This window comes from Vulpes vulpes, chromosome 11 (genome assembly GCF_048418805.1).
Source record: "Vulpes vulpes isolate BD-2025 chromosome 11, VulVul3, whole genome shotgun sequence".
Classification (NCBI taxonomy): Eukaryota; Metazoa; Chordata; class Mammalia; order Carnivora; family Canidae; genus Vulpes; species Vulpes vulpes.
In genome coordinates, this window is record NC_132790.1 from 12,349,510 (window position 1) to 12,373,966 (window position 24,457).

At 41.4% G+C, this 24,457-nt stretch overlaps 1 protein-coding gene across 1 annotated transcript in view; it reads right to left on the minus strand.

Moving 5' to 3' along the window:
- Positions 1-23,521, minus strand: part of PDE3B (phosphodiesterase 3B) — a 167,575-nt gene extending 144,054 nt beyond the window's left edge. Inside the window, exon 1 of the mRNA XM_026008139.2 lies at positions 22,476-23,521. Coding sequence (XP_025863924.2) covers positions 22,476-23,378 — 903 coding nt within the window. The 5' untranslated portion in view covers positions 23,379-23,521. The remainder of the gene's footprint in view (positions 1-22,475) is intronic.
- Between the last annotated feature and the right edge of the window lie 936 nt (positions 23,522-24,457).

Below are 24,457 nucleotides of genomic sequence, written 5' to 3' on the forward strand. Positions count from 1 at the left end.
GGCAAATATGATCCTATCATTTGATGCAGAAAAAGCCTCTGACAACATCCCAACTCTTAGCAAAAAGAAAGGAACTTCCCTAACCTAATAAAGAACATCTATAAGAAAGGTACAGCAAATACAATATTTAATGGTGAAAGACTGGATGCCTTTCCCCTAGATTAAGAACAGAAAAAAATGTTGACTTATCACTTCTACTTGGCATGGTACTAGAAGTCCTACCCAGTTCAAAAAGGCATACAGATTGAAAAGGAACAAATAAAACTGCCTCTGCTCATAGTCAATAGTATTGTCTACATAGGAAAATCAAGGAATTTATGAAAACTACCTCTATACTTAATAAGAGAATTCAACAAAGTCACAGTATACAAATTCAACACAAAAAATAATCATATTTTTAAGTATTTATTTTCTTTTTTTTTTTTTTAGTAATCTCTACACTCAACAGGAGTCTCAAACTCACAACTCCAAGATCAAGAGTTACATGCTCTTCTGACTGAGCCAGTCAGGCACCCCAACAATTGTGTTTCTACATACTAAGAATGAATAACTAGGGATGCCTGAGTGGCTCAGCAGTTTAGCGCCTGCCTTCAGCCCACGGCATGATTCTGGAGTCCCGGGATCAAGTCCCACATCAGGGTCCCTGCATGGAGCCTGCTTCTCCCTCTGCCTATGTTTCCACCTCTCTCTCTGTGTCTTTCATGAATAAATAAAAATAAAAATAAAAAATATTAAAAAAAAGAAAACTCTAATTTAGAAAAAAATGAATAACTAGAAACCAAAACCTAAAAAAAAGAAAAAATTTACATGCCATTTATAATAGCTCTAAAAAATGAACAAAAGGTATATAGGATTTTTCTGCTGAAAATTACAGAACAGTGAAGAATAAAATCAAAAGCTCAAAATAAACAGAGATACTGCATGTTTGTGGAATGGAAGACTCAACATGGTAAAAATGTCAATTCCACCAAAATTAATTCTACAGGTTTAATGCAACTCTAATCAAAATCCCAATTTTTTCTTGTCAATATAAACAAGCTAACTCTGAAATGTATATATGGGGAGGCAAAGGAACAAAACAATTAAAAAAAAAAAGACTAAAGATTCACATTGCATAATTTTACAGTATCAAGGTAATGTGGTATTATCAAAGGGAAAGATGCAATGACTAATGGAATATAATAGAGAACCCAGAAACAGATCCACATAGATACAAATTGATTTTTGACAAACATACCAAGGCCATTCAAGGAAGAAAGGAGAGTTTTTACAACAAATGATATTAGAACAATTGGACATCTGTATATAGAAAAACATGAACCCGGGATCCCTGGGTGGCGCAGCGGTTTGGGGCCTGCCTTTGGCCCAGGGCGCGATCCTGGAGACCCGGGATCGAATCCCACGTCGGGCTCCCGGTGCATGGAGCCTGCTCCTCCCTCTGCCTGTGTCTCTGCCTCTCTCTCTCTCTCCCTCTCTGTGACTATCATAAATAAATAAAGATTTAAAAAAAAAAAAAAGAAAAAAAAGAAAAACATGAACCCCAAATTAACTCTTTATAAGAAATCAATTCAAAATAGATCACAGGGTAAAAGGTAAAATGTAAAACTATAAATCTTTTAGAAGAAAACAGAACATAGGGATCCCTGGGTGGCGCAGCGTTTGGAGCCTGTCTTTGGCCCAGGGCACCATCCTGGAGACCTGGGATCGAATCCCACGTTGGGCTCCCGGTGCATGGAGCCTGCTTCTCCCTCTGCCTGTGTCTCTGCCTCTCTCTCTCTCTCTGTGTGACTATCATAAATAAATTTTTTTTTTAATTAAAAAAAAAAAGAAAACAAAACATAAGAGAAAATCTTCATGACCTGGAGTCAGGCAGAGTTCCTGAACATGACACCCAAAACACGACCCAGGGAAAAAATTGGTAAGTCAGACTTCATCAAAATTTAAATCTTTGCTCTTTGAAAAATAGTTCATAGAATGAAAAGTCAAGTCACAGAGGGGAGAAAAAATTTGCAAATTACATATCCAACAAAAGACCTGAACCCTTATACCCACTTCATCAAAAATGATATACTAATGGAAAAAGAAATGTTCAAAAACATTAGCAACCATTAGAGAGATGCAAGTTAAAATTATGATACCATTATACATCTATTAAAATTACAAAAATGAAAAATAGTAAAAATACCAAGCGCTAGTAAACATGTGGAGTGACTGGAACTTTCATACATTGCTGGTGAGACTGAAAAATGGCACAACCACTCTGGAGAATAACTGGCAATTTCTTATAAAGTTAAGCAGATACTTATCACATGACCAAGCAACCCAACTCTTAGGTAGAGAAATAAAAACTTCCATTCACACAAAAATCTTTACATGAATCTTTACAAAAATCTTTACATGAATCTTTACATGAATAGCAGTTCTATTCACAATCAACAAAACTGGAAACAACCCAAATATCCTTCAATGAGCAAATGGATAAACAAATAGGTACATCCAGCCAGTGGACTTCTCTTCAGCAATAACAAGGAATATATTGACACACATGACAACTTGGAAGAATCTCAAAGGCATTATGCTAAGTGAGAGAAGCCAGCCTCAAAAGGTTAAATGCGGGCAGCCCAGGTGGCTCAGCGGTTTAGCGCCACCTTTGGCCCAGGGCATGATCCTGGAGACCCAGAATCGAGTCCCCTGTCCGGCTCCCTGCGTGGAGCCTGCTTCTCCCTCTGCCTATGTCTCTGCCTCTGTCTCTGTGTCTCATGAATAAATAAATAAAATCTTAAAAAAACCAAAAGGTTCTATACTGTATGATTCTATTTCTGACATTCTTAAAAAGGTAAAACTGCAAAGAAAGAGGCTGCCAAGAGTTGGGAGAAGAGAGAAGATATGACTACAATGATATAGTACAAGGAAACTTTGGCGGGGTAAAGGATCTAACTATTTAGCATTCTGATTGCTAGGATGGATCCACAAATCTATACTCAATGTTAAAATTCACAGAACTTTCAGCCCAGGGTGTGATCCTGGAGACCTGGGATCCAGTCCCACGTCAGGCTCCCTGCATGGAGCCTGCTTCTCCCTCTGCCTGTGTCTCTGCCTCTCTCTCTCTCTCTCTTCCTCTCTCTCTCTCTCTCTCTGTCTCTCATGAATAAATAAATAAAATCTTTAAAAATAAATAAATAAAATTCACAGAACTATATGTCCAAAAGGTGCATTTTATTATGTTAATTTAAATTTTTTAATTAAAAAATAAGAAGTACCTAAAGTTTGGGAGAATGAATAAATGAGACTATTTATAATAAAGCGCTTTGCACAATGTCTAGCACATAGGACTTGTTCATCATATATGTAAGTTATTTCTATTAAGTCCCAATCTGAAAAGGTAAAGATCATGGGCTACCTCACCCTGTATCATGGGTCTCATACCAAAGCCTGGATTACTTCCCCAATCTTCAGAATGATCTCGCTTTAGAAGAGATTAAAAAAAGAAGAAGAGATAAGCTTCTTCCCTTTTTCTGATGAACTCAGAATGTATTCTGAAATGATAAGACCAAGAGACTATAAAATATAATCAAATTAAGTACTATCTTTCTCCTCCTCGGTTCTACTCCTAGTTTTCATTTTATTAGTTTAAATTAGAAAAAAAAAAAAAGAAAAACAAGACTAGAATTCTATATGTAAACCCACAAATATATTACCAATTGATTTGAGACAAGGGTATCAACTCAATTCAAGGGGAAAAGAAAAAAGTCTTTGTAACAGTGCGGAAACAACTGATTATCTACATGGAAAAAAGAAATCTTGACCCTTACCCTATACACAAAAGGATTAATTCAAGTTAAAACATACACCATAAAGCTCTCAGATGAAAACCTAAGAGAATATCTTTGAGACGTTTAAGTAGAGAAAGGTTTCTTAGAACAGAAAAAAGCACTAAGTGTGAAGGAAAATAATACATTAGACTTGAAAAAAATAAAAAATTCCTGCTCATCACAAGTTATCATAACAAAAAGGTGAGAGCCTACAAGAAAATATTCATAATATATACATACGGCAAAAAAACTCATAGTATATAAAGAACTCAAATCAATAATTTTAGAGTCAATATTCAATTTTTAAATTAGGAAAATACTTGAACTGACACTTCACAAAAGAAGATAATATAAATGGCCAATAAGTATAAAAAGGCACTCAATATAATCAGGTATTATACAGCTAAAATAAAAAAGACTGGCAATACCAAGTATTGATAAAGATGTGGAGCACCTGGAACCATCATACAATGCTGGTGGGAAAGTTGGTAAAAACCACTTTGAAAAAAAATGTATGTCAGTTTCTTACCAAATTAAAAAAAAGAAATCTACTCTATGACTTAGCACTTCTACATTTAGGTATTTATCCAAGAGAAAAGACATGTTACTACAAAAAAACACTTCTACAAAAATACTCAGAGCAGCCTAACTCATCAGCCAAAAACACAGACATCCATCAACATAAAAATGTATAAAAAGTGACAAATTATGACATAGTCCTAAATACATTCAGTGAACTTAATTTAATATGTTTGTAGAACTAATAAAAACAACATAGATGAATCTCAAAATATTATGTGACATAAAAGAAGCTCAACACAAAAGAACACATACCACATAATTCTATCTATATAAAATTTTAAAAACAGATAAAACAAATCTGTGGTACTAGAAATCAGTAAACAGCTGCCTTGGAGAGGCTGGCAGGAATTGACTAGAAAGGGACTCAAGGTAATTTCCTAGGATGGAGGAAATGTTCCATCTCTTGTTTGAGGTCATAATTATATAGATATAAGCAAACATCAAAACTCACTGAATAGTTGAGTCCATGCATTTTATTGTATATAAATTAAACCACAATTTAAAATCTTCTGGATGTTAAAAAAATAGGCAAATAAGAAAATGAATAGCAATATAAACATTAGAACTCAAAAGAATATGACACAAGAAAATGATATAATGTTACAAATTAGAAAATGATATAAAACTCAAACTTCAATTTCCATAAAAGTTCAAAAACAGGCAAACCTAATCTATTAGGATAAAGGTCTGAATTTGTAGACATTTCTGGATGTGGGCTATCAACTGAGACAGGGCATAGGAGAGCCAACCGGGGTATTCGGAATGTTCCTTATTTTGATCCAAGTGGTAATTATATGGGTACATACATATGTAAAAATTTGTTGAGCTGTGTACTTAACATTTGTTCACATTACGGTAGGTACAATATACTTCACTTGAAAAAAGAAAGAGAAGCAATGCCTGGGTGGCTCAGCAGTTGAGTGTGTCAGCCTTAGGCTCAGAGTGTGATCCCAGGTCTGGGGATTGAGTCCCAAGGCTCAGAGTGTGATCCCAGGTCTGGGGACTGAGTCCCAAATTGGGCTCCCTGCGAGAGGCCTGCTTCTCCCTCTGCCTATGTCTCTGCCTCTCTTTCTGTGTCTCTCATGAATAAATAAAATCTTTTTAAAAAATTAAAAATAAAAAAGAGAAAAAAAGTTTTTTTGTTGTTTTGTTTTGTTTTGTTTTGTTTTGTTTTTAGCTGCTCCTGTTGAATCAATATGGCTAACACCTCATTTCTCCAGAGGTTCTTTCTTTACCAAAACAAGCAAAAAAGGTCTCTGGGCCATCAACATATACATTATTAACATTCATACACTTGGGACACCTGGGTGGCTCAGCAGTTGACCCTCTGCCTTCAGCTCAGGATGTAATCCCAGAGTTCCAGGATCAAGTCCCGCATCGGGCTCCTGCATGGAGGAGGATGCTTTTCCTCCCTCTGCCTGTGTCTCTGCCTCTCTCTGTGTCTCTCATGAATAAATAAATAAAATCTTTAAAACAAAACAAAACAAAAAAACAAAAAAAAGTCCATACACTTTATTCAGGAGAAAGACTTTCAGATCTATTCATTGTTACTTTCATGACCAATCCCAATTAGCTTGGTTAACTAGTTTTCTGACACCTGCTGATAATCGATAACAAATGGTGAAGGGGACAGGGAGTCTGTTAGAGATAGATAACAGTAAGAAGTAACAGCAAACAGCAAGAAGTGATAAAATAACTATTAAAAAGCAGGTAAAAATTCAAGATACACCAAGTCTGAGATCATTTAGTACCTGGCAAGGAGGTTTTATAAGCATTTAGAGCATCACTGGTGATGCCACAGTAAGATGGTGTTATCAGGGAAATAAAGAAATATTCTCATCAAGATCTCAGTAAGTACAAGAAGGTATAAACATACTAGAAACAGAGACAACTAAAACGTATTTAAACTGGAAAGGCATTACGTGTAAAAAGATAAACCTAGGATTACCTGATAAAAATGTACTCAAAATAATCAAACATTAAAATAAAAATAAAATAATCACATTTCTAGAGCCTGCTAGCTAATTATGACTAATAATTACTATTTTCTTCCTTGGTGAAGTATAAAATTAGCATATTTGTACTAAGAATGTGAAGTTTATCCAAGAAATTTTTTTCTTTAAAGATGTATTTATTTATTTATGATAGACAGAGAGAGAGAGAGAGGCAGAGACACAGGCAGAGGGAGAAGCAGGCTCCATGCCAGGAGCCTGACGTGGGACTCGATCCTGGGACTCCAGGATCGCGCCCTGGGCCAAAGGCAGGCGCTAAACCGCTGAGCCACCCAGGGATCCCTATCCAAGAAATTTTAAAAAGTGAATCTAAGCACTGACTTTGTCTTTTTAAAATTCAAATGATTAAAAAAAAATAAAATAAAATTCAAATAATTAACATGTAGTATATTACAAGTTTCAGAAGTAGAGTTCAGTGATTCATCAGTTGTATAAAACACCCAGTGCCCATCACATCATGTCCTTCTTAATGCCCATCACTCGGTTCCGCACCCTCCTTCACCACTCCCCTCCAGCAACCCTCAGTTTGTTTCCTATGGTTAAGAGTCTCTTATGGTTTATCTCCCTTTCTGATTATGTCCTGTTTTATTTTTCCCTCCCTTCCTCTATGTTCCTCTGTTTTGTTTCTTAATTTTCATGAGTGATATCATATAATTGTCTTTCTCTGATTGACTTATTTCACTTAGTATAATACCCTCTAGTTCTAGCACATCATTGCAAATAGCAAGATTTCTTTTTTTTTTTTTTTTTTTGGTGGCTCAGTAATATTCTGCTGTGCATATATATACTACATCTTCTTTATCCATTCATCTGTTGATGGACATCTGGGATCTTTCCATAGTTTGGCTACTGTGGACATCACTGCTATAAAAGCACTGACCGTGTTCTAGCAACACTTGTTGAGTATCTAACACCTAGGAATTTGTAACCAAACTGTAAACATTTTTTGGTAAGCCATATCTGAAAAAATGTCAAGGTTGTTTATAACATTACTAAGTCACTACAGCATCATCTCAAATCATCAACTGTATGCCACCTTTTTTTTCCTAAGAGACAACTCCTACTCACAATGTCCTGCATTAGTCTCCATTCTCCCAACATAGTGTTCTTCTAAACCTCATTTATAAACTCTGGCATTCACCTACCTACAGCAAATATCTCCACTAAAGAAGATCACTGCTGGGTTCTGTGATTTCAAGAACTTATTCTTTAGGCATCCTCTTCAAGTTACTTTCAATAACGGAATTATGGACACTGTGAAGCAATTAGGAACAAATGCCATAGTAAATGATAAACAGCATAGTATTTAAGAGTATTCAATTTAGTAAACTATCTGGTATATCTCAAGGACCAGAGATACACAAATGAGTAGAGATAATGTCTCTGTATTTAAAGAACACAAAACAGGGCAGCCTAAGTGGCTCGTGGTTTAGCGCTGCCTTCAGCCTGGGGCCTGATCCTGGAGACCCGGGATCGAGTCCCACGTCGGGCTCCCTGCATGGAGCCTGCTCTCCCTGCCTGTGTCTCTGCCTCCCTCTCTCTCTGTGTGTGTCTCTCATGAATAAATAAAATCTTTAATTTAAAAAAATAATAAAACAAATAATAAAGAACACAAAACAAAGAGGTAAGAGAGACTTGTCAACACAAATAAAATGGAGTGTTAAGAGCAATAATAGAGGCGCACCTGTGTGGCTCAGTGGGTTAAGTATCTGCCTTCGGCTCAGGTTATGGATCCCAGGGATTCTAGGATGGAGACTGCATTGGGCTCCATACTCAGCAAGGAGTCGTCTTCTCCCTCTGCCCCTCTCCATGTTCATGCTTTCACTCTCTCTCAATCTCTCAAGTAAATAAATAAAATCTTATAGGAAAAAAAGCGATAACAGATGCACATGAGAAAGAAATGACTCAATTTGTCAAGAGAGGAAAGAAAGAAATGAAGATAGAATCTAGCTTCAGTTTTAAAATGACATACAGGGCAGCCCGGGTGGCTCAGTGGTTTAGCGCCACCTTCAGCCCAGGGCCGGATCCTGGAGACCCGGGATCGAGTCCCATGTCGGGTTCCCTGCATGGAGCCTGCTTCTCCCTCTGCCTGTGTCTGCCTCTCTCTCTCTCTCATGAATAAATAAATAAAATCTTTTAAAATAATAAAATAAAATGACATGCATTCCACGCAACTATGTAAAACCTAGCTGTAAAAACGAGGACATGCAAAACTTAAAATACCTATTATGCGAAAAGTGTTGGGATTACAAATGCCTTTTTCTATTTTCATACTGAAAGGCAATGCCTGTTCCTCAATCCTATGGTTTCCATGAGGAGGATTTTTCCCCTAAAAACTCCAGCCTCTCTCTAACCCTTTGTTACTTTCTTCCTAAAAGGGGAATGGTGACTTAGGTGATTGGCAAATTTAGACCAAAGAATTAACATAAGCAGACTTGTACCCATGCTTTCTGCTCTTGGGAGCCCACCCGCTAGCTGGAAGCAGCAATCTAGTGTTCCTCCATGGTTAGGTTCTCCATAAATAGGGAGGAGGTTCCTGGCCCTGTCCTGCCTGTGGCCAGGTACATCTATGTAATTCTGGGGTTCAGTACTAAAAAACAAAACTGGGGTACCTGGGTGGCTCAGTGGTTGAGCATCTGCCTTCAGCTCAGGGCATGATCCCGGGATCGAGTCCTGCATTGGGCTCCCCAGAGGGAGCCTGCTTCTCCCTCTGCCTATGTCTCTGATGTCTCTGCCTCTCTCTGTCTCTCATGAATAAATAAAATCATTTTAAATAATAAAATAAATGAAAATAAAAAACTGCCTGCACTGATGAGGCAAATTCTCCAGTACAAGCTTTATCAGCAATGAAGGTGGTATTCTGATCTCTTATCTGTCACTCTTTTTTCAATTTTTTCAAGATCAAAAAAAAAAAAAAAAAAACTCCCAACAAACCAAAGTCCTGGACCAGATGGGTTCACAGGTGAATTCTACCAAACATTTTTTTAAAAAGATTTGTATTTATTTATTCATGAGAGACACACAGAGAGAGGCAAAGACACAGGCAGAGGGAGAAGCAGGCTCCTTGCCAGGAGCTAGATGTGGGACTTCATCCCAGGTCTCCAAGACCATGTTCTGAGCTGAAGGCAGACCCTCAATCGCTAAGCCACCCAGGTGTCCCTCTACCAAACATTTAAAAGAGTTAATACTCATTCTCTAAAACTATTACAAAAAATAGAAGAAAAGGCAAAGCTTCCAAATACATTCTGCAAGACCAACTTTACCCTGACGCCAAACCCAAAGACACTACAAAAACAAAACGAAACGACACAACAACAAAAAGCTACGGGTAAATATCCCTGATGAACATGGATATTAAAATCCTCAACAGGGGCACCATCAAAACTGTATGGTACTGACACAAAAAGAAACACATAAATTATGGCGAATACAGAGCCGAGAAATAAATCCACATTTTAAATGGTCAATCTGCAACCCAAGAGGCAAGACAAGTCTCTTCACTAAATGCTGCTGAAAAAACTAGACAGCTGTATGTGGAAGAATAAATTTGGACCACTTTCTTACACCATATACAAAAATAACCCAAAATGGATGAAAGACCTAAACATGAGACCTGAAACTATAAAACTCCTAGAAGAAAATACAGCCAATAATCTCTCTGACACCAGCCTTAGCAACAGTTTTCTAGGCGTGTCCCTTAAAGCAAGGGAAACAGAAGTAAAAATAAACTATCAAGACTATCCCAAAATTAAAAAAAAAAAAAAAGACTATCCCAAAATTAAAAGCTTTTGCACAGCAAAGGAAGCAATCAACAAAACAAAATGGCAATCGACAAAGTGGAAGAAGATATTTGCAAACAATATATCTGAGAAGGTGTTAATATCCAAAATATTTAAGGAATTTATAAAACTCAACAACAAAAACACAAACCATCTGATTTAAAAATGGACAGATGACCTGAATAAACATTTTTCCAAGGAAGACATACAGATGGCCAAAAGATACATGAAAAGGTACATCAGCATCTCTAATCATCAGGGAAATGCAAATCAAAACCACAAGGAGAGGGATGCCTGGGTGGCTCAGCAGTTGAGCGGCTGCCTTTGACTCGGGGCATAATCTCTGTGTCTCTCAAGAATAAATAAATAAAATCTTAAAAAAAAACACACATATACAAGGAGATACCACTTAATATCTGCCAGAATGGCTAGTATCAAAAAGGCAAGAAATAACAATGGTTGGTGAAAATGTAGAGAAAAAGGAACCCTCATGCACTGTCAACTGGAATATAAATTGGCACAGCCACTGTGGAAAACAGTATGGAGGGTCCTCAAAAAATTAAAAATAAAAATACCGTAAGAGCCAGTAGTTCCGTTACTGAGTATTTACCCAAAAAACAAACAAAAAACCCCACTAACTTGAAAAGATGTATTTTTAAAAAAGATATATGCGTCTGTATGTTGGCAAATTGAACACCAATAAAAAATAAATTTATTATAAATAAATAAATAAATAAATAAATAAATAAATAGATATATGTGGGCAGCCCGGGTGGCTCAGCGGTTTAGTGCCGCCTTCAGCCCAGGGCCGGATCCTGGAGACCCGGGATCGAGTCCCACGTCAGGCTCCCTGCATGGAGCCTGCTTCTCCCTGCCTGTGTCTCTGCCTCTCTCTCTCTCTGTCTCTCATGATTAAAAAAAATAAAATATTTTTTAAAAAGAAGCTTAAAAAAAAAAAGATATATGCATTCCCGTGTTTGTTGCAGCATTATTTGTGTTTGTTGCAGCATTATTTACAATAGCCAAGATATGGAAGCAGCCATCGACAGATGAACAGATAAAGAAAATGTGGTACATATGTGCAATGGAATATTACTCAGCCATATAAAGGGATGACAACATGGTTGGACCTAGAAGGTGTTGTACTGCACGAAATAAATTAGAGAAAGACGAATATCATATAACTTCACTTACACACATGTAATCTAAAGAACAAATAAAAAGGAACAGATACATAAAGACAGAGAACTGCTAGTTGCCAGAAAAGAGGGGATAATGGGCTAGGGAAAATAGATGAAAGGGAGTGAAAGGTACAAGCTTCCAGTTATGGAATGAGTAAATCATAGGGATAAAGGAAGAGCACAGGGAATATGGTAAATGGTATTATAATAGTGTTAAATAGTGACAGATGACAGCTACACTTCCGGTGAGCCCTGCATAACATAAAGAGTTATTCAGTCACTATGTTGTTTGTACAAGTAAAACTAACAATGTGTGCCAACTATACTTCAATTTTAAAAAAAAATAAGGGGGGGGAGGGTAATGGGGGAACACCTAATGGGTTTACTTGGTAGAACATGAAACTACTGATCTCAGGGTCATGATTTCAAACCCTACATGGAGGAGAGAGCTTACAAAAAAAAAAAAAAATTATATGAGGGCCCTCTTGTTGTTAGACATTACTATATTTTATTCCTCCTCAACTCCCTTGTGCCAAGGTCAAGACAGGCACTGGGGGAGTAGCACTTTAGGGTCTCAGCTCTTTTTTTTTTTTTAATTTTTTAAAAGATTTATTTATTTATTTATTCATTCATTCATTCATTCATTCATTCATTCATGAGAGACAGAGAGAAAGGCAGAGACATAGGCAGAAGGAGAAGCAGGCTCCATGCAGGGAGCCAAATGTGGGACTTGATCCTGGATCCCAGGATCACAAACCTGAGCTGAAGGCAGACACTCAACCGCTGAGCCACCCAGGCGTTCCTGGGTCTCAGCTCTTACGCAGAGGTTTCTTATTAGATTACTGACTTTGGACAGACTCTAGATTTTATGTCTTGAGTCTAGCCATATCTAACAAAAGCAAATGTTCAAAGTCTCTCAGCATGGTCAGAAACTCTTCCATTGAATACTGGAATTAATGTCTCTTCCCTCTCAGAATTTTTACTGAAGGGGAGCAGAGCAGAATTTGCCATCCCCAAATATGCTGGCATGCGGATTACTATGAATTAAAGATACCTGAACAGCATAGGAAAGATAGTCAATAATGCTGTAATAACTTTGTATGGTGATAGATGATCACTACACTCATCATAGTGAGCATTTCATAAGGTATATAATTTGTCAAACTGCTCTGTTGTTTACCTGAAACGAATATAATATTGTATGTCAATTATAGTTCAATAAAAATTAAAAATTAAAATATAAAAGGTATTTGAGAAACAGTTGGTGCAAGAAGGACACCCTAACCCTCTTTTGTTTCCCCTACCCCCAAAAATCTCCAGCGTGAAAGGTACCTCCCCTTGTGCCAGGAGGGTAGAAGGCATCCTCATCAGCAGAGACAGAGAAATTAGAGCCAAGAAGTCTGTATAAACAAATCTTGCTATTTCTTTACTAACTTACTGCTCTAAGCCCAAACCCCTTTGTCTTGTCAGTTCTTCATAAATGTATTGCTTCATTGTCTAAAATGAATAAAAAAGACTCCTGCTTTGGTCACTTCTTAGAGTTTCATATTTGTATGGGGCTCCCATAAATGCAAAATTAAATTTGTTTTTCTCCTGTTAATCTGTTTTATGTCAATTTAATTATTTAGACCAGCCAAAGAATCTAGAAGGAGGGCAATGTTTCCTACACTACTTTCACTTCTTTTTTGGGGATCTACGATTTTCTTACTCACTGATTCCTATCAAAAGGTATTCTATAGGGACACCTGGGTGGCTGAGCAGCTGTGCGCCTGCCTTCAACTCAGGGTGTGATCCCGTGGTCCCGGGATCGAGTCCCGCATCGGGCTCCCTGCGTGGAGCCTGCTTCTCCCTCTACCTGTGTCTCTGCCTCTCTCTCTGTGTCTCTCATGAATAAATAAATAAAATCTTTAAAAAACAAACAACAACAAAAAAGGTATTCTATAAAATGTTTAAAACTGTAGTTGTTTCTGTTGAGAGAGTTCTTAGGGGTTTCTTTATACTGAAAATGGCACTTAGCATGGTATTTTCTATGTACCAGCAAAGTCATTTGGAGCTAGCTAATTCACCTTTCTGCTTTAGTGTCCAGCTGCAAAACAGGATCCCAATACTTACTTCACAGACTTAAGACGAGCACCCGGAGTGACTACTTTCTGAAGGCTTTCTGACTCTCCTCCTGGAAGAGTTAGCTCCTTCCATAACGTTCCCATGTTTATACCTCTGCTATATCACTTACTACATTGAATTGTAATTATTTATTTACATTTTCTCCCTTCATTAGATAGAGTTTGAGCTCCTTGCAATACAGACCCTGCACCTGTCATCTTAGTATCTCCAGGGCCTGGTATATATAAAAGGCAATTTACAAATATATGCTAACCCTGATAAAATTAGTTTTTCATCACTTTCCTACATTAACTTCTCAGACATTTGAAAGGTGCTTTCTCTCATGTGCCCTTTTTGTTGTTCCTTTGATAAGTAATTCTATCCAATTTGAAAAGTTTATTCTCTAAGTACTCATAAACATGAGAAACAAATCGCAAACTATGAGGGAGGAAAACTGACAAATCCACCAGTAAAGTAAAATTTTTCATATTCTCTCCAGTTACTGATAGGTCAGGATGATTTTTTAAAAAGTCACGAAGGGGGCATCTGGGTGGCTCAGTTGGTTGAGCATCTGCCTTTGGCTCAGGTCGAGATCCTGGGGTCCTGGGATCGAGTCCCACATCAGGCTTCCTGCGTGGAGCCTGCTTTTCCCTCTGCCTATGTCTCTGCCTCTCTGTGTCTTTCATGAATAAACAAATAAAATCTAAATAAATAAATAAATAAATAAATATAAAAAGTGACTAAGGACCAAAAAAAAAGTGTGACAAGAACATTTTATAACTTTTACCTACCAGAGACCTCACAAATATTGTACCTAAAAGTTGAAAAAGATGTATTATTTTCAGGCACATGAAAACCAATCATGTTAGGCCATATTCTTTGCCCACCAGGCAATTATATCAGAGAACAACAATAAAGTATCTAGAAAACCTGCATTATTAGAAATTATTATTATTTCTAAACAACTTACTAGTCAAAAGGAAAATGAAAATCAGGAAATGCTTAGGGCTGAACAATAACAATACTACACACCAAAACTCTTGAGATTCAACTAAAGCAATATTTATAGGTAATTAAATTAAAATGAGGTCATTAGGGTGGGCCCTCATCCCATAGGACCAAGGCCCATACAAAAAAGAGGATATTGGGACACAAAGGCACAGAGGGAAAACAACGTGAAGACACACAGAGAAAGTGCCACATGAAGGGGAAGACAAGAGAGACGTGATGCATCTACAATCCAAAAAATAGCTAAGATTGCCAGCAAAACTCCAGAAGCTGGGAATCAGGCATGGAACAGCTTCTCCCTCAAAAGCCCTTGCAAAGAAATCAACCCTGGCAACACCTTGTTCTTGGACTCCTGGGCTCCAGAACAGAGACAATGGATTTCTGTGGTTTAGGCCACCCGGTCTGTGGTACTTTGTTAAAGCAACCCATGCAAACTGTTACAGCAATTAATGCAAATACATTCCTTTAATAAATAACTAAAAATTCAGTGGTATAAAGCAACACAAGTTTATTATCTTACCGTTCTATGTGTCAGGACTGGTCTGACTGAGCTAACATCAAGGTGTTGGCAGGGCTTCATTCCCTTCCGGGAGCTCTAGGGGGAAATCCACTTCCTTGTCTTTTCCAGCTTCCAGAGGGTAGCTGCTTTCCTTGGCTCCTGGCCCTCTCCCATTTCAAAGCCAAGGGTGGGTTGAGTGAGTCTTTCTCACACTGTATCACTCCAACCCTACTGCCACTATCACCTCTCTTTGTGTCATCTCTTCTGTCTCCCTCTTTCACTTTTCAAGTGCCCTTGTGATTACACTGGGCCCACTCAGATAATCCTGGTTGATCTCCCCATCTCAAGGCCCTTCACTTAATCTCATCTGTGAAGCCCCCTTTGCCATGTAAAGTAACAAATTCACAAATACAAAATAAAACAAAATAAAATAAAATAAAATAAAATAAAAACAAATTCACAAATTCCCAGGATTAGAACAGGGACATCTTTGTGGTGCCATTATCTGTCTAGTAAAGCTGAATGCGAACATAACTTGCAACTCAGCAATTCTGCTTCTAGATGCGCATATGCACCAGGAGACATTTACTAGAATTTTCATAGCAGCATTGTACATAATAGAAAAAACTGAAAGGCACCCAAGGGTTTATGAACAGTGGAATGGATGAATAAATTTTACTATGGCCACACAATGAAATACTAGATAGTGCTGAAAAAATAACTACAACTATCCAAATCAACATGGAAGAATTTCAGAAAACACCAGAAAGGGACGTCCAGGTGGCTCAGCAGCTGGGCACCTGCCTTTGATCCAGGGCATGATCCTGGAGACCCGGGATCGAGTCCCACATGGGGCTCCCTGCTTGGAGCCTGCTTCTCCCTCTGCCTGTGTCTCTGCCTCTCTCTGTGTGTGTCTCATGAATAAATAAATATTAAAAAAAAAAGAAAAGAAAAGAAAAAAAGAAAACACCAGGAAAAAAACGTTATGGAAGCATTCTTAGAGCGTGATACTATTTACTTAAAGTTCAGACATAGGCAATACTAACAACACATTATTTACTTAGAAATACATTCATGAGGATTATAATTATAAAGATAAGCAAGGGAATGAATAGCAAAAAAAGAAATCAGGATAGATGTGTTGCCTCTGGCACAGGGAGAAGGAGATGCAAAATAGGTTATGCAGGGAACTTCTAAGAAAATGAGTGGTGAGTAGATGACTTTGGTTTTATTTTCTTCTTTAAACCAAATAAAACTATACACATGTATAGTCTTTCATGTATGGCATTTTTCTTTTTTTTTTTTAAGATTTATTTATTTATTTATTTATTTATTTATTTATTTATTTATTCATGATAGACATAGAGACAGGGAGAGAAGCAGAGACACAGGCAGAGGGAGAAGCAGGCTCCATGCAGGGAGCACGACGACGTGGGACTCAACCCCTGGACTCCAGGATCACACCCTGGGCCAAAGGCAGGCGCTAAACCACTGAGCCACCCAGGGATCCCCTTTAGTTAGCGTTTAAATTTGTAAATGAAAAATGCCATACATGGGGATCCCTGGGTGGCTCAGCGGTTTAGCCTGCTTCTCCCTCTGCCTGTGTCTCTGCTTCTCTCTGTGTTTCTCATGAATAAATAAATAAAATCTTAAAAAAGAAAATAAAATAAACGCCAACTAAATAAATGTAAAATACACTGAATGCAAGTTGTATGAAACATAAGGAAGAAGTAGTCAAACAATATACTCTAACTGATGGAAGGGGGGGTAAAGAAGATCTTTATCTTACAAAAATAAAATACCTGCTAGGTATCAATACAGAAGGGAAAGTTCTAGGTTATAAAAGAAAAAGACAGTGGGAAATACATTCCTCTGCCCCTAGTTCTAGGAACAAGCTTTTAACAATCACTTAAATAAACGTGGATTAACTTGTATATAATAAGGTGAACAATGTCATAAACTGTCAGAAATGACTCAGAACTCAGCTGGCCTCAAGTTTTGCTTGGCTAACACAGTTGTTCAGTTTGTTTTGTTCAGATTGAAGGCCCTGAGGCAAAGGAGGCAATAGTCAGTTCACTTCCCATTCTTCTTAACCCTCCCCTCCTTCCGCAAAATATAACATAAACGTGTTATGTAGCTGGACTCTGAGGGCACTTGAGTTTGAGACCAGCTGCATCCTGATAAGTCACCCTGAAACAACCACATCAGGTACCAAGTATGTTTTCAAGGTCATCATGAACAGGACGATCAAGAGTCTCTCCTATCTCTCTCTCTCTTCTCTCTCCCGTTACTCCCCACTCCCTACTGCCCCTTTTTACCAAGGATATCATTTATCACATAATTGCAGATAACTGGCAAAATTAAAAGCAGTTTTTGGAAAACTATGACTGCAGGCGCACATGCTCTTTATAGGAAATATAGCAGGACTAGGAATCAAGATCTAGGCTCTAATCCCTGTATCCCAATAATTCACAGCATAACCTAGACACGATATTATCTCTCTGCAGTTGGATTTCTTTCCTTTCTATAAAATGGTGTTTCAATTAGATAAATTCTAAATCTCTCTCATCTTCTATAACTACATAAACATACTTATATTAATCTTGAAAATTTAGGCAAGTATAGTTTGTTCTTGCTTTGGATGGGGTATAGAAGGCAGGACAATGTGTGAGGGAAATGGGCTAACACAGCAACCCAGTGGGAAGGAAAAAGATTAGGGCCTCCTTCAGAGGAGGATAAAAAGTCAGAGGACTTTTGAAGCAGTTTTGAAAACAAACTTTATACAGTTTTACTCCTGGGTGACCCAACTTACCTTTCACTCAGTGTGGGAAAACATAAACTATGGGGATGTTACTATTTCATATGATATAATGAAAATATTCTATCTCACATCATCACCATTTCACATGATCTCTCACCTTTTTTTTTCACCTTTTATTTTTAAATATGGCCAACTCTGCTATAATGGTGCTTTGTCCTCAGCATACACATTAATTTGAGTATCACTGTACTTTCTAAAGATTCTTAACCTTATTTGTTTCTTAAAGGAGATTTCAACCTGTGTGAATGGTAAAAGCGGGAGAAAAAAAAATCTACAAGTCAATAACAATAAGCAGTCCTCAAAGAGCTAGAACCAAGGATGGAGGTGAGGAAGGGGTTCCATAAGTCCCCGGATGGCTTTTTAAAAAACAAAACAAGCAAAAGGCTTTTAAAAAGCAGGTTATAAAGGACCTTTGCAAGCAAGGGTCAAGAGCATGAACTTTATCCTGTGAACAATGAAAAACCCAAGAGATTTTGAAGAGTGAGTGATCTGATTAAATCTGTGTTTTTGAAAGATAACTCTGATGCCAGAGTACATACAATGTTTACAAAATAGAACATAAAATAATTACCTAGGTTGATAGTTTGCTACAAAAATATTAACATGAAATTAGACTAAAACACTCTTTAAAGCCATAAAATAAATTTCACAAATACTAAGGTATTATTAAAGAAATTCATAGCGGGGTTTGCCTTGCAAATTCCTTAACAGGGCAAACAATCACTTAAACTTTAAACTCTTTTTTAAAAGCCTCCATCTTACATGTGTGTATCTTTTTCAAATAAAATTAACACTTTAAATAATATTTATGGGCTTTAAGGCCACAGAATTTTTAAATATTTACCTAACCATTTAGAAAGCACTTAGCATTTTAGGTATAGAAAAATTTCTCACACACTAACTTACACCTCTCAAAACCTTGTCCTTACCTAGTCTATCACACACAAAGAATCTGGTTGAAAAGCCGAAATCTACATTGTACAATACACAATTAAAATGGTGTAGATATGTAGTTTGTTAAACTCTGGTCAATGCTTCTACGTAGACAACTGATTTTTTTCTCTTTTAGCTTTCTATTAGTTTCATCTGACTGCTGGCAAGTGTACTACAAACTGAGTGCTTCTTCCCATTAACCCACCAGTAGTAACTAGATTTAAACTTTAAATCTCTAAATGCTTTGCAGGAAAATGACAAAAACCCTTCGCTAAGAACTGACAAATACAAAGCTTTTACATCAAATACCACCAATCTCATTATGAAAATCAAGTGTCTTGCAAACACATGCCCTTATTTTTCAACATCATACTTATCCTAAAACTTAATAGTTTAAATCCACTCTGACACAACTAAATACGTTTATACTAATACGAATTATCAGTCGTTTTTCAAAGATGTTCATAAAAATATTTAAATTCTTAAGGAAATGAAAGTATAGCAATTTTATTATCAATCCAAAAATGAATCCACATACGCTTTTTAGAAGTTCTTATTCGAAAAATAGAGTATTCGGTTCATCTTTTCCAGTGAAAAACTATAGCTTAGCAGTATCAACGTTCAGCATTTAAGTTTCAAGAACTACTCATTTGTGATGTTTTAGTTATATTTGTATCTATAACTTACTCAAAGAAATGGATTCTAGAATTGAAAATTATTATAGAATCAATGTACTGGGATGCCCTAAGTGGACAGGATCCTGAGACTCAGAAAGGCTCACTCACTAAAACTCTTCCAAGATCATACAGCAGAGGCAAGACTTTACTCTTGACCCTCTGCCTATGAATTCAGGACATTTTTTCTCCCTGTACCAAGTTCTACCCAAAATCTTTTTTGTCTTCCTTAACTTTCTGAAACAAGAAGGTAGCTTCACAATTGTCATATACACAGTTCAGCACTTAGAAAATTAGGAAATCTGGGATCCCTGGGTGGCGCAGCGGTTTGGCACCTGCCTTTGGCCCAGGGCGCGATCCTGGAGACCCGGGATCGAATCCCGCGTCGGGCTCCCAGTGCATGGAGTCTGCTTCTCCCTCTGCCTGTGTCTCTGCCTCTCTCTCTCTGTGTGACTATCATAAATAAATAAAGAGAGAATTAGGAAATCTCTTGATCTTTTACTTCCATAAAAGTACTGGTTTCCGGGATCCCTGGGTGGCGCAGTGGTTTGGCGCCTGCCTTTGGCCCAGGGCGCGATCCTGGAGACCCGGGATCGAATCCCACATCAGGCTCCCGGTGCATGGAGCCTGCTTCTCCCTCTGCCTATGTCTCTGCCTCGCTCTCTCTCTCTCTGTGACTATCATAAATAAATAAAAATTAAAAAAAAAAAAAGTACTGGTTTCCCCTTAATATCTTTAGCATAATCAACCTGCAAACAAAACCACAGACCCACTGTTAAACTTCAGGAATTTGGCATAAGTAAAAATGTGTGTTTGTGTGTTATTACAATCTCTGTTAAGTTAAAAATATCTAGTAACTCCCAGCAATGCCATAATACTATTATTTTATGACACTGCATGTTAAATAACATGTATAAATCCTCAGAATAACATCATATAGTTAAGATCCCAAAAATGTTCCTATTCATAGTATAACGTGTTTTCTTGAAATAAGAAAATCTGTCCTTTTTAAAGGTGAAATTGTATTTTCCTCTAATACAGATAATAAATGGAGCAACCTAGCAGTAACAAACACCACTGCACCTAGCTGAAGGCTGGAAAAGCTTGCGGTTAAAGAGCACCAGACTAGGATTAAGAACCAGGAATTCTCAATTTACAATTGAAGAGCCATAATGACTAGGCCGCCAGATTACATTTAAAATACATTAAAGTGCAATACTGTTAAATACAGGAAATTTGCCTGCAAATGTGATGAGATTGCTAAAACACTTTTCCGGTGTTAAAAAAAATGCAATCTATTCACAAATAATCAAACCAAATGCCATTCTAGTCTATGAAAAGCGCTGGTATTACTCTGCTCTGCTGTAAATCTTCTCACAACAGTTTTTCTCCTGACACACATTTTTCTAAGCATTGTCTAGTATCACTGGCTGTAAACTTAGAAAACAAAAGGCGTAACATTTTTTTGAACAATTCTTTCTAGCCCTGGCCAAAATAACTACAGACCACAAAAGCAGCCCCGGAGAAAACTTTCCAAGAAGCAAAGTGTGGTCTCATTGGAACACTACAGGATCAGTGTTAAACATAAAATCAATGTAGCTAGCTTGAAGATAATACATTGAGAGCATCAGATGTAGCAAGAACAAGAAACTTTTGTTTCAGATACACTGGGTTCCAGTGTAAAACACGTCATCAATCAAAAAGTCTGAAAACCAATGGTATAGACTCCCACTCTCCTAGTTAAAAACCTCTACCCTCATTCTTTTAGTTGCTTAGAAAACAGCACAGAAAATGGAAAGGTTTAGGTTCAAATCCCTGCACCGCCACTAACTGGATGTGTGAAGGTGGGTAACCTCTCTACGCCTCAATTTACTCATCTCTAAATTGAGGTTGTCGTCTGCCAAGCAGGGCTTCTGTATTTGGGACAATATATGTAACGTTTCACACCTAGCAAATGTTAAATGAATAGCAACTTTTTGCTGATTTCTTGATGATGTAGAACAAGATTTCCCCAAACCACATAAAGACAGACTCTTCCCTGACGGTAATTTCAATTCCTTTAAAAAACAAAAACATGGGATCCCTGGGTGGTGCAGAGGTTTAGCGCCTGCCTTTGGCCCAGGGCGCGATCCTGGAGACCCAGGATCGAATCCCACGTCGGGCTCCCGGTGCATGGAGCCTGCTTCTCCCTCTGCCTGTGTCTCTGCCTCTCTCTCTCTCTCTCTCTCTCTCTCTCTGTGTGTGTGTGTGACTATCATAAAAATAAATAAATAAAATAAAAAACAAAAACGTGTAAATCTACAGGGGAAAAAAAGGGGGGGGAGAAGGGGGGAAATGCTTTTGGCATCTTTCCAGACATTACCAAGTTTAAAGGTTAAAGTGTTACAACATTCTCCCAGTTATGCAACAAATACACACGACCATGAGTTACTCTGTAAAAAATTAGAATGGCCTATATACTACTGAGATGGGGGGGGGGGGGGGGGGCGAGACAATCCCTTAAAAGTTATTTCCAACAATCTTTTCATCTACACTAATCCTCAGTTCCAAAGCTCATCGGTGTTCATTGTATGATGTCAAATTCTTCCTCTCGATTATCAAGAATGAAACCGCACTCACACACACACACACACACACACACACATGTACATGTTCAATCTAACGGGTTGGGGGGGACAGCACCATTGTAGCGGGACAGCTAAATAGCACCAAAAAAGACCTACATCAGTCTATGCCAAAGGGGCAGCCGTCGATGTATTAAACCGCCAACAACTCACTTCAATCCTGAGAACTCGTGTACCGGGATGAGAAAAGTCTTTTAAAAAGTGCAATATGATCAGTGCGCTATTGCATTTCTGTTCCAAGACCCCCCCCAAAAAAAGGTGCTTTTGAATGTTTCAAGCGCCTCCTTGTCGTGCAGAGACTCTTTCCAGGACACCGCACCCCGGTCCCCCAAGCACCCTGGAGGCGAGCGCGCTCCCAGGCGCCCGCATTCGGGCTGGGCGCAGGGGCGCAGGGGCGCAGGGGCGCCGGGGCCGCGCGCATCGCGCATCCTCGGCCGTGAGCCGTACCTGTTCCCGGGAGATGCAAGGCAGCGACGGTCTCCTGAACATCTTGCAGCCGCCGGAGCGCCCGGCCGGAGTCTCCCCGAACGACACGCAGCTGGACCTCCTGCGGGGTCTGATCACAGGCACTTTGTCGTCGGCCGCCCCGGCCGAGCGGGCGGCGCGCGGAGCCTCCCGGACCGGAAAGAAGTGCTCGAGGCCCAGGGCCAGCAGGCAGCCGGCGACCCCCACCAGGCAGGCGAGCAGCGGCCGCAGCGCGGCGGGCAGCGACCCGAGCCCGGTGAACGACACCCACCAGACGCAGCCGGAGAAGGGCAGCAGCAGCGCGCGGTGGCCGAGCCCCGCGGGGCGCGCCAGGGTCAGCAGGCCCACGCAGCTCAGCGCCGAGCACAGCCGCGCCGCGGCCGGGGCCCCCGCGGGGCCCGGCGCCCACGCCCACGCCCACGCCCACGCGCGCCACAGCAGCGGGTCCCCCAGGTAGCAGCAGGCGGGCAGCGCCAGCAGCCACCACGCGCCGCCGCCGCCCGGCCCGGCGCCGCGCTTGCTCCGGGTCAGGAAGCAGGTGAGGAAGAAGAAGGCGCAGGCGATGCTGAACAGGGGGCTGAGGCTGTGCGAGCACACGCTCAGCAGGGCCCGCAGCCGCGCCGCCCCGGCGCCCCAGCCCCCGGGCCCCGCGCCCAGCAGCAGCGCCAGGACAAAGGCGGCCAAGGCGCCCAGCGGGACGCGCGCCCGGCCGAGGCGGGAGGCGGGCGGCGGCGGCGGCAGCTCCACGTTGCACAGGCGGCAGAGGTGGAACAAGAAGCCGCGCGGGGGGTCCTGGCGCAGGGGGCTCACGCAGCCCTTCACGTAGCCGTTCCTCGGGCCCTCGGGGGGCGAGCCGGCCCCGTCCGCCGCCGGCGGGCACCGCATGGCCCCGGCTCCCGCTCGTCCCGCCGCGGGGCTCCGCGCGCCCCTGCTCGGACCGGGCCCCCCGGCCCCCGCCCCCCGCGCGCCGGGCGCCCCCCGGCTCCGAGCGCCTCAGGGCTGCCCCCGCCGCCGCGGCCCGGGGTCCCCGCCGCGCGGCCGGAGGAGCGGCGGGCTCGGCCACATGCCGGCGCGGGGCGCGGGGCGCGGGGCGCGGGGCGCGGGCGGAAGGCGCCCCTCGGGGTCCCCGGGCGCGTCCCGGCGGCTGCAGACGCGGCGTCCCTCCCAGCTCCGCGGGCCGCGGCCGTCCCCTCCCGGCCCCAGCCTGGTCCGTTGGGCGCGCGGGCGGGCGCTCCTCCCCCGAGCCTGCCCCGGGCGGCGCGCGCCCCTCCCGCCTCCCGCCGCCCGCCCGCGCGCGCCCGCGCCCCGTCCCGCCGCCCCGGGGGCGAGCAGGGTCCCCGCCGGCCGCGCAGCGCGCACCGGCCCAGCCCGGCCCCCGGGGCCCCCCGGCGCGCAGGCTCCCGCGCGGGTGAGTCGAGCCACGGGCAGGACGGCGCTCGGGTCACCCCCGGGGCGCGCGGGCAGGACGGCGCCGGCGGGGTCCCCACCCCAGGGGCGTGCTCAGCTGGGAAACTGAGTCAAGGGGGAGGTGGGGGGCAGCCGCGGCTAGCCCCATCCCGGTGCAGGGTGGGCCCCCGGGAGCCGGCCCCGCGCTCGGCGGCGACGTGGACCTCCGGGGCTCGGCCGCGGCTCCCGGCGACGAGCGTGCACGTGGGCTGCTCGCCCGAGCCCCCGGGGCCGCACCGCCGAGCTGCGGAGCTGCGGAGCTCCAGGAACCTCCGCCGCGCGCCCCGCTCCACGCCGCGCCCTGCGCACCCCCGACCCCCACCCCGGCCCACCCCGGCGTCTCCCCCAACAAGCCCCGAGAGGACGCGTCCCAACGTCGCTGCACGCGCGAGTCTTTGTCACGGTAACAGCACGTTGATCTAGAGAGGGAGGGTGGGAGCCTCGGAAGCCCCCCCGAGACCTGGCCCAGTTGGGAGAGGCCGGGCCACCCGAGGAGCCAGAGTCAGATGCTCTCTGGG